The sequence below is a fragment of the Nuphar pumila genome, chromosome 1, assembly GCF_984573655.1.
Source record: "Nuphar pumila chromosome 1, dmNupPumi1.hap1.1, whole genome shotgun sequence".
NCBI classification, from domain to species: Eukaryota; Viridiplantae; Streptophyta; class Magnoliopsida; order Nymphaeales; family Nymphaeaceae; genus Nuphar; species Nuphar pumila.
Genome location: NC_143249.1, coordinates 26,889,907 through 26,900,967, shown reverse-complemented (window position 1 = coordinate 26,900,967; position 11,061 = coordinate 26,889,907). Strand labels below are relative to the sequence as shown.

The 11,061-nt window shown below is 43.8% G+C and overlaps 2 protein-coding genes across 2 annotated transcripts in view; one reads left to right on the top strand and one right to left on the bottom strand.

The window, feature by feature from the left end:
- Positions 1 to 629: 629 nt before the first annotated feature.
- On the top strand, positions 630 to 2,645 carry LOC149848470 (pentatricopeptide repeat-containing protein At2g37310-like). The gene has a single exon (XM_090004422.1). The coding sequence runs from the start codon at positions 630 to 632 to the stop codon at positions 2,643 to 2,645; it is 2,016 nt and encodes a 671-aa protein (XP_089860548.1).
- A 786-nt stretch (positions 2,646 to 3,431) lies between these two features.
- Positions 3,432 to 11,061, bottom strand: part of LOC149848469 (putative 3-deoxy-D-manno-octulosonic acid transferase, mitochondrial) — a 39,135-nt gene continuing 31,505 nt past the window's right edge. Inside the window, exons 5-11 of the mRNA XM_090004413.1 lie at positions 10,273 to 10,361; positions 6,113 to 6,203; positions 5,696 to 5,815; positions 5,524 to 5,594; positions 4,713 to 4,883; positions 3,634 to 3,753; positions 3,432 to 3,503 (exon numbers count right to left, since the gene is read on the bottom strand). Coding sequence (XP_089860539.1) covers positions 3,432 to 3,503; positions 3,634 to 3,753; positions 4,713 to 4,883; positions 5,524 to 5,594; positions 5,696 to 5,815; positions 6,113 to 6,203; positions 10,273 to 10,361 — 734 coding nt within the window. The remainder of the gene's footprint in view (positions 3,504 to 3,633; positions 3,754 to 4,712; positions 4,884 to 5,523; positions 5,595 to 5,695; positions 5,816 to 6,112; positions 6,204 to 10,272; positions 10,362 to 11,061) is intronic.

Genomic DNA, 11,061 nt, shown 5'->3' with positions numbered 1-11,061 from the left:
AAAATCTTATTTACAACATAATATTGTTTTTTGTTCTAATAGTGACTCCCTTGGGGTAAGGGGTAGGCCCACGGAGTTGTATGTTGCCATGACAGTGACCATAAGTATGGTAGGCAAAGCCCGTGCAGTTAGGTTTCTGATCTTGGGGTGGCTTCTCCATGCAAGTTAGTGCTGTGAGTGAGCACAAATGACCAATCTCCCTGCCATTTCCTTATCTTCCACTTTGGTGGATATGAATTCACCAGTCACTAGCAGCTTTATTGAGCATCTGAGTAATGTATCCTTTCTATACAATTTACATACTTGAAGGTTGCACTTCTAATCCATCACCAGTTGCCACCAATATAGGAACTTGAAAGAACGGAAGTAATGGTCTTGTTTTTAAGGCTTGATGTGCCAACCTTACCTTGTGTAGTTTTATAATCCGTATAACAATATGTTTAACTGCTTTAATTAAAAGTAAGAAAATCAGTAATCCTTGATTTTCAAAAATTTTGCGAACGTGTCGCACATTAGATCGCACTTGTGACATTGGCCCAAACAGTGATCTTGTGATCCGTTGACGATGTCGGCAACAGAAGAAGAAGAAGAGAAACGGGTCCTTTCAAATTCAAAACGAGAAGAAGAGAATGCCACCGCCACCGGCTTCGCCGTTGCCGCCGATAAAAAAGGTCGGCCTCCGGCGGGTGGTGGCGAGCCTCCAGCAGCCCGTTGAATCTCCCAACTACACAGCCGTGGGGTCTCTTATCCAGCACTGCACCGACCACCGCCTGCTGGAGCAAGGCCGCCAGCTCCACGCCCGCCTCGTCCTTGTTGCCATCCGCCCCGGCAACTACATCGGCTCCAAGCTCGTCACCCTCTACGCAAAATCCGGAGATCTACGATGTGCTCGCCAACTGTTCGACAGCTTGCCGCACAGAAACCTCTTCACCTGGAACGCCATGCTTATCGGTTACTCGCTTCATGATCGCCACCAGGATGCCCTGTGGCTATTCTCTTCCCTTTTGGACGCCGGTCTCCGGCCGGACAATTACACGATCACGTGTCTTCTCAAAGCGTGTTCTTCGAGCTACGCCGAAGACGGGCAATTTAGCGCGGAGATCCACTCGTACGTTCTCAGGAATGGGTTTGATTCCGATATCTTTGTTGTCAATGGTTTGGTGACTGGGTACGCGAGGATGGGCGACTTGGTTGCTGCTCGGCGAGTGTTTGATCGAATGCCGGAAAGGGATGTTGTCTCTTGGAATGCAATGATTGGTGCTTATGCACAGAGCGGGAGGTATGGGGAGAGTCTTCTGTTGTACGATGAAATGAGGATGGCCGGTCTGCGGCCGGATAAGGTTACTGTGGTTAGCGCGCTGCAGGCTTGCTCAAACATACAGCATCTCAGGCTTGGGATGCAAATCCAGGAGGAGATTTCGGAGGGTGGGATTACAATGGACACCGCCGTGTGGAATTCGTTGATCACGTTGTATGCGAAATGTGGGAATTTGAACTACGCACAAAAATTGCTCGATGAAATGCCTAAAAGAGATGCAGTCTCTTTGGGAGCAATTATCTCGGGATACATGCAATATGGATATTGCAGCAAGGCCATGGAGATGTTCCGGGCTATGATGAATGGCAGAGATGATGAGCGTCCTTCCATCAGCACATGGAATGCGATAATTTCAGGTTTGGTGCAGAACGGTTGCCATAGTGAGGTTCCAAGAATGATTCAAGAAATGCAGCTCGCAGGATTTAGGCCGAACACTGTCACTATTTCTAGCATCCTACCCAGTTGTTCATATTTCTCTGCTTTGTCCAGTGGGAAAGAAATCCATGCCTACGCTATCCGGAACAGCCATGACCAGAATGTTTATGTGGCTACTGCAGTGATTGACATGTATGCAAAAGCTGGAAGTCTTGAAGAAGCCTACAGAGTATTTTCTTGGACGTCAGCGAAGAGCTCATTTGTTTGGACTTCAATTATTGCCGGGTATGCAGCCCATGGCCACGCAGATGCCTGTTTTGCTCTGTTTCGCGCAATGCTGGACAATGGTGCAGAGCCTGATTCCATCACATTGACCTCAGTTCTAACTGCATGTAGTCGAGCAGGTCTGGTGAGTGAAGCTCGATGGATTTTTGAAAGTATGCCGGCTAGTTATGGGATAAATCCCACTGTTGAGCATTGTGCATGCATGGTTGATGTCTATGGTAGAGCTGGGATGCTTGAAGAAGCGGTCCGGTTCATTGGAAAGATGCAGGAGGAGCCAAACCCCCGAGTATGGGGTGCATTACTGGGCGCTGCCTTAATTCATAATAACATCGGCATTGGGGAATCTGCTGCCAATCGGTTGTTTGAGATGGAGCCAGAGAACGAAGGAAATTACATCCTTCTAGCTAATATTTATTCACAGGCAGGGAGGTGGAAAGATGCAAAAATGGTGAGGCAGATGATGAAAGAGAAAGGACTGAAGAAGAGCCCAGGGTGCAGTTGGATTGAGATTGATAAAGAAACACAGAGCTTTGTTGTGGGAGACAAATGGAATTCTCAATCAGAAGAAATTTTTGAAGTTTCAAAGAACTTGCTTGGGGAGGTGAGACAGGCTGGTCTTATGTCTGAGGAAGAATTGGATGGTGAGATATTGTATATAGAGAATTGACATGATAATTGATTTTTCAGGGAATCATTGACAGGACATTGGCATAACGCAATGCCTCTCTCTTTTTTGGGTTCTTCACTCTCCTTTCAGCTAGGAAGACGGTGAAAGAGTCCACTGTCTCACAACATCCAGCATAATGACTACGAGGGCACCAACGACAGCAGGGTTTGGTTGGCTTCCAACATTCTAGAGGTCAGAGCTCCCTCCGGAAGACACAAACGTTAGATATGTTTCATATGCAGATAGGTGCAGGTATGAGCAGATGATAACATTCTCTATCTGCCTGCGTGCATCCATGTGTATGTATGTGTGAATGAAAACAGTGTTATAAACTACTTATTAACCAATTGAAGGAGATAGCTGGTTGGTTAGATCACTCCATCATAAGTTCATAACACAGCTTAGAATCATATGGTGTTATTCCCAAGCTTGACTCAACCAGAAAAGAAAAGGAACCTAACACCTTTATGCACTGCGCTACCAGGTTACAACATTTTATGCTAATTAAGCATTTACCCTAAAGCAGGTTAAACTGGGAACAATCTGTGGAGGTTGTCCTTTGAATCTATTGAAGTTTAGAAAGTTTAAGTTTCCTAAACCTAATTTACGTAGGATGTTTTGCCTCTTAATCTTACCATTTCAATTGTTTTAGCCTATCAGGAAACTGCACGGCTGGAAGCCAGCTCTTTTCTTATCTAAGTTTTACCAGTTCAAATTAGCAGCCTTGTTTCTGTATCTGCTGTAGTTTTTCTGCAAAAGAACCAAACTTTTTTATATATTTGTTTCTTATTTGTCATTGAAGCTTATAACTTTCAGCTTGAATATAACATCAGCACTCTGCCCTTGTGCAGGCAGAAGCTATGTGAAAAGAGTTGTTTCAGGCAGTTCCCTCTTTTCTCATAAGGTGGCAAAATAGTGCATATATTGTTTCCCTATGGATCAAGCATCATTAGTCCTATTTAGTGATGCCAACATCTTCTTTGCCTACCTGTGAAACAAACCATCGGTTCCAACAGATAGAGCTGATCCGGATGAAAGCACTAGCCAGAATGCAGGAATCCATCATATCCTGTGGAAGAATGCCTGGACAAATCTGCTGGTTAAGATCCTGGAGAAACAGAATGAGGGCCAAGAAATGGAGATAATTACACAGAAAAAACCAAGGGTTTGATTGACCTGGAGAAGCACCGCTGCACATTCTAACAAACACTTGAGAAGAAATTAGCATGGAATGGGCTTGAGGAATATCTGAGAGGCAACATGGGAACCCAGCATGTAGAAGAGCATAGGCTGCCAAATGTCACGAAAATGAAAAAGAGAACAGATGGAAGACTTATGTTGGCAGTGCAAGAAAATCAAAGGATGTGGATGAGGAAGATGGTGCACATTGTTGAGAGTTAAAAGATGAGGAAATAAGTGGATGGATAGAGAAAAGAGGAGGTGGACAAGGGCAGAGGCTTCAAAATAGGCATGATAAATACAAGTGAAGGGAAAGAGAAGATGGCAGAAAATGCAAAAGCTTGACAAGTATGGATTGGAGACTAAACAGGGCAGGGAGAAGAAAAGGAAAAGAGAGGGAACTTGGAGAATAATATTCATCCCTTTGTGATGTTGCCGATCTTATATCAAGGGTTCTTTTTCTTTTTGACAGTTAAAGAAAAATAAGAAAAGCATGCCTTCCAAGTATGATTCCATTGTTACTATGGTCTAGGAAATGTGAAAGCTGTCTTCTGCTTTAAAGTTATACACAAAATCTACAACAAAAATCTATAATATGTATATAAAGTTAGCATTACTATATTGTGAAAATCTATAATACGTATGTGAAAGTGAATAGCAATAACTGGTGCGAGGGTTGAGTATTGCGCTATGTGCCTGGTGGGTTCTCGTCTACCTGATGCAGGGTAGGAGTGAGCATGAGGCACCTACAAATTTTCGATGTACCGGTGTTTCATAGCTTTTAGCCTGGTCGCTTCAACTTCATTTCTATGATCTTAGGTAGATAAAATTGAACTTTTATTAAATGCATTATGCACGAACTGTTTCACTATAAATTACATCTCACACCTTGAATGACTGATTTTTCAATACATGTATAACAATGGGGTTCCAAACATTTTGGACCACCTGTGATAGTCCAAAAGCTGCTTTTCTGGCAGCCACCTGCCTTGCCTCCAAGACTTTAGCATCACCAAGGAGCTCTCTCAAAGAATCAAGCAGCTCAAATTTTCCAGAGACCTGCAAGTGTTGTACAGAACTTTACATGAGCTAATAAAGCAGGAAACACCTTACACGGTATTGTTAATAAATACTTTTATGTCATAATAAATGTCATGAATATTGTTGCATGGTAGCAGATAGATTGCTAGGATGATTGTACCATAGCTATCCAGAATTGCGCTAGATGCCGCTTCTATCCTTATTGTACCAAAGTGCCTTAAAGAAAATAAATCTTAAATAATCACCAAAAGTTTGTGATACACAGGCCATGACACATTTTAAGGCACCACCTGTATTACAATATCGAGAGAGAAATTGATTTGCTTAAACAATATGCGGTTGGTAAACAAGAATTTGTCTTTTAGCAACCTATGAGATATATCATCAAATATTCATTGTTAGGATAAATGCCATCTCTTATAGTACATCAAAAATATTTTGGCATATTATGTCACAAAAAGTGTTTCAACCAATTAACACCCCCCCCCCCTCCCATCATTTGATTATCCTTCGTTTTACTCGTTGCTGATAAGTCAAAAGCTATTATTGCAGCTTTCATGACCAGATCTTGAAGAACAGGAAATGAAACCATTGTGGAACAGTCAATATTCCTTTTCAACATCATAGAAGTGAAGTAACGCAAATGAAGGAACCACACCTGTTGCACTGAAAGAGGTTCTGATCGTTGCATTTCTTGTACCATTTGAGAGAAATGGCCTACATGGGGACCTAAAAACAAGTCGAAATGCAATGAGACAAAAATTGTAAGACATAAACCACAATGTTCACCTTAATTTTGAAGAATGTTGCATTCATAAGACAAAAATTACCAGTCAGAACAGCACAACTAGCAGCAGCAGCTTCAGAAATATTATGTCCAGATACTCCTGGGAGGAACGAACCTCCTACCACAGCAATTGGGGTCAACTTATAAAAGCTTTTCAATTCACCTGTAAACCATGTCAGGAAATTACTTGTTAACTAGTTTTATTGAAATATCCATTCACACAAAATCATGACTTTCTAAACTTTTCCCTAGTATCTTTTGTTAGCAACCGTTTAGGCATTAAGATGTCTGTTTCATAGTATTATTTAAAGTGTGATCTCGTTTATTTGGTATAAACTTTAGCACGAGATTTTTGTCATCTACAGTGTCAGAGAACAGCAGAAATTAAAGGAATCATGCCAATAGTGTGTCCAAATAAAAACAGTTTTTACATGATATTCAAATTCAGAGAGCCACAAACCTAAAGTGTCAACCACATAAAAGTTTGTGCTAGGAAGAACAATTTTACTTTGAGACCACAACACAACATTCATGCCTTCCCTCTGCAGTGCCTACACATGGAACGCCTGTTAATTACAGAATATGCAAGCTTGGGTCATTCAAACTGAAAAAATCAATTAACACATGAAAATCATACATTGGTAAGATGTGCCTGTAAATAGATTATTTGCTATGTAACATGTACTTCTACCAGCCCTTCTTACCCGAACTAGATCTTGGTACTTCAGGTATGGGTCAACTGAGTTTCGGACTTAATTCAACCCATTTTATCCATTTAATGATCCCATGAATGTGTAGTTAACACTCGGATTCAAATGAGTCCAATGTTAACTATGTACTTTTTTATTATGAATTGTTAGTTATATTTCTTTAACATGTTTTAGAACTTTAGTTCGTATTCACAATAAAAAACTTCATGTGTAAAGCATTTTGTAAAATATAGTATACTTGTGCAGCTCTCTCTCTCTCTCTCTCTCTATATATATATATATATATATATATATATATATATATTGTGTAAGTTCTAGACCATTTATCTCCCAAACTATCCCTGTCACAGGCCTAATTTCTTCAATAGGCCAGCGCGGCGCGACAGTCCTTCCTCACTGACGCAAGCCTACTTGTCAGCTCGCTTGCCACTCGCGGAAGCTTGTAATCAGAGTGCAAAAGAGAATAGAGGGAGAAGAATTGCTATCACAAGAAGCAATCACAACGAGGGTGAACAAAAGAAAGCTCAATGCATTTAATTCATTAACAATTTTGCCCGCAGGCTATTACAGTTTAAGTATACGGATTGCCCCTTCGGGGTATTGATTCACCTGAACCGGGCAGCTTACATCAGACTCAACAAAAGCAAAACAGACTCTAGAGACAACTTTACAATGTAAGTCGCAAGAGAACATGCTCCCCCCTTCAAATCATGCATCGTCCTCGGTGCCATCTGTTTCATAGTAAGCCCTGACTTCAGCCGGGTAGCGGTTGTTCATTCGGAATGCAGGCTCCCGCGTTAGTTTTGCGGTTTCCTCCCACTGCACTAGATATTTCTTCGCTTTGCCCAAGTAGTTGACCTTATGACGAAGGATCTTACTGAGGTGCTTCTTGGTCCGTTATGCTGTCGGTGCCCTCTTCATGATGGGAGCGCGTTGTGGCACGCTCCGTTCCAGATCTCCATCGTCTGGGTGAAACTGCTTGAGGTTGCACACGTGAAACACCGAGTGCACCTTAAAATCTGGGGGCAACTCTAGCTTGTACGCCAACTTACCCACCTTCTTTGTGATGGTGAAGGGTCCTTCATACTTTTTGAGCAATCTACGGTGCTGCCCGCGGAAGATGCCTGTGTGACCTGGATATAACTTCACCAACACTTGGTCCCCAACTTGGAACCTAGCGGGCCGATGATGCTTGTCTGCCCACTTCTTCATTCTCTTTGTCACTTTGTGTAAGAATGTCTTCGCCAACTCATTCTGCTCGTGTCAGTCACGAACAAACTGATAGGCGAATGATGGCCTTCCCTTTTCTTGTGCTGCAAGAGTGTGCAGGATCAGTGGCTACTGCCTCGTGGCTATCTCAAACGGGTTGTGGCCTGAAGACTCACTCTTCTACAGATTATAACAGAATTGTGTCACGTCAAGGAGTTTTACCCAATTTTTCTGATTCGTACTAACAAAGTGCCTAAGGTATTGCTCGAGTATCCCGTTAATGCGCTCTGTTTGCCCATCTGTCTGCGGATAGAAGCTTGTTGAAAACAGCAAATCAGAGCCAAGTAGTCGAAATACTTCACGCCAGAACTTGCCTATGAAGCGAGCATCACAATCGCTCACAATGCTCTATACTCTTTCGTATGCCCTAGTGCTTCACCATATGCTTTACAAACAACTCTGCAGGGCACTCCTTCGAAGCTGGGATGAATGTGACATACTTTGAGAAACGATCCACCACGACCAGGATGAAACAAAGGCCCTCTACCTTTGACAGACTAACAATGAAGTTCATGGAGATGCTATCCCAAGGACATTCTGGAATTGGTAGAGGTTCAAGAAGACTGACAGCCTTCTGGTTTGTCCCCTTATCTTGTTGGCATATGAGGCATGTTCGCACATACCCCCTCCACGTCGTCTCTCATCTGCGGTCAATAGTAGCCACGCTCAATGAGTGTTAAGGTCCGCTCCTGACCAAGATGGTCGGCCCATAGTGTATCATGACACTCCTTAAGCAGTTCTCAGCGGAGGCTTCCCCACCACAGCACGAAGACGCACCCCCCTTTTGTCATGAAGAGGCCGTCTTATAGCCAAAATCGTCGAGTCTTCCCTGCCTGCACCAAAGAAATAAGGTGTTGTATTGTCGGATCATGTTGCGTCCCTTTGCGGATGCGGCTCAACAATACGCCCTCTAAATGCACTTCAGAAGGCTCCGCGCGCGTAACTGCCAATTCAACCCTGCGGCTCAGGGCATCCGCCACAACATTGGTCTTTCTAACCTTGTACTCCAAGGCAAAGTCAAATTCAGCCAAAAACATCTGCCATAGAGCTTGCTTGGGCGTCAATTTCTTCTGTGTCTGAAAATAGCTCGTTGCAACATTGTCCATCTTGACGACGAACTGGACACCCAAGAGGTAGTGCCACCAGGTCCTGAGGCAATACACAATGGCGGTCATCTCACGTTCATGCACCATGTAACGCCTCTCTGCATCCTCCAGCTTGCGACTCTCATATGCAATCGGATGACCCTCCTGCATAATAACTCTGTTGATGGCAAAGTCTGAGGCGTTTGTATAGACCTCAAAGGGTTTTGAGTGATCAGGCAGTCGCAACACTGACTCCCTCATTAAGGCTTTCTTCAAGCCGTCGAAGGCATCTTGGCATACTCATGTTCAGAGTCATACCTGATTCTTCTTTAACAAATTTGTGAGGGACGCAACAATGAAAGAATAGCCTTCGATGAAACGTCGATAATAGTTTGCCAAACCAAGGAATGACCGCAACTCTGGAACTTTGCTTGGCGAAACCCATTCCTAGATGACTCTTATCTTTTGCCCATCTATACGCAGCACACCACGCCCCACAATGTGGTCAAGGAAGTTAATCTCCTCCTGCTCGAAGAGACACTTCTCTCGTTTGACACAGAGGTCATTCTCCTTAACATTGTTCGTAAGTGCCCGACATGTTCCTCCATGTTGCTGTTATAGATCACAATATCAACCAGGTAGACTACCACGAACTTGTCTAAGTAAGGGTAAAAGATTTGGTTCATTAAAGTCGTGAGCGTGGTTGGAGCATTCCTCAACCCAAATGGCATTACTAAGAATTTGTAAGCACCATAGCGGGTGACGGAAGTTGTCTTCGGCTCATCGCCTTCAGCCATCCTCACCTGCCACTAACCCGATCGTAGATCTAGATTGGAAAAGATACGGGCACTGCCTAGCTGATCGAACAAGTCCGCTATCAGTGGCAATGGGTACTTGTTTTTCACTGTAACCTTGTTTAAAGCACGGTAATCCACACATAACTGTTTGGAGCCGTCATGTTTTATCTAAAATAGGATCGGGGCGCTAAATGGGGCTTTAGATGGACGAACGATGCCTGCGTCCAACATCTCGTCTAGCTGCTTGCGTAGATCCTTCAACTCAGTTGGCCCCATGCAATATGGAACCATTACGGGAGGCTTCGCTCTCGAGGTCAACTCAATCTTGTGGTCGACCTCACGTCTTGGTGGGAGACGCTTTGGCAATTCCGGAGGTATCACCCCCCGAAACTCTTCCAACAGTGGGGCTAGGGTCGGTGGCACTGTTGCTTCTACCTTCCATTCTTCTGCCCGCACAGCAACTAAGAATGTATGATCCCCATGCTTGACACCCTTCTTCAGTTGCATCGCCGATAACACTGAAGACCTTCCTTTCTGCGTAAGACACTGAACTGTGTGAGACAGATTTGGCCCCATGATCGTCAACGTGTTAAACGTTGACAGCATCATAACATTCTAGCTCTGCAGAAACTCTATACCCAAAATCATCTTAAAATCGTTCAGGGCCACCACAGAGAAGTTGGCTTTGCCGGCCCAACTCCCCACTTGGATAGCCACATCTCTTGCTTCACCAAGGATGGGCTTGGCCTCAGAGTTTACCGTTTTGATGGTCTTCTGCTTTGGCCCGGGCTTCAAACCCAACCGCTTCGCCTCTTCCTGCGAGACGAAGTTGTATGTGGCCCTGGAGTCTATCATTGTTGAAATAGACTTTCCATTCGTAATGACTTCCAAGTACATCAGTTCTTTATTGACCTGCATGTTTTCAATTGTGCAACTTCTAGCTGCGTTAATCGATCGCATGACCCTCATCCTTGGTTGCATGGTTTCAGTGTCACTGTATTCAGCATCACTGCATTCCTCCTGTGTTGCATTGACTTGCTTGTCGTCCTTCACGAGGTGCTTGGGGCACTGCCTGACGATATGCCTATCGCCATAGAACCAACATGTCACAACCGCACCCTTGTTGTTGTTGTTATGCTTTGTGTAGTTTTGTTTCTTGTCGGATTGATGGTGTGTCGACGCCTCACCTTCGTTGTCGCGTCGCTCGTCCATCTTTCTTTCGTGGTCAGGCTTCTTCCTGACTTTGGTTGATGGGGTGAAAGGCTTGCTCTAATTGTCAACTAAGCGATCGGCCGCCACATATGCATCTTCCAAAATACGGGGGTTGCTCATTTTCACTTCAGACTGTGCCTATGACTGAAGTTCCACAATGAACTAGTTGAGTTTATCTTCTTCTATCATGTTAGGCAGCTCCAGCATAACCTTCTGGAACGTTCTGACATAGTCTTGTAACGAACCAGTATGTTTAAGCTCGCCAACCATCTGGTACGCCTGCCTTTGCGCATTCCTCTACATGAAGTAATTGTGCAACTCCATTTTGAAGTCATC

Coding starts and splice junctions, on each gene's coding strand:
- LOC149848470 (XM_090004422.1), top strand. CDS start 630: ATGCCACCGCCACCGGCTTCGCCGTTGCCGCCGATAAAAAAGGTCGGC.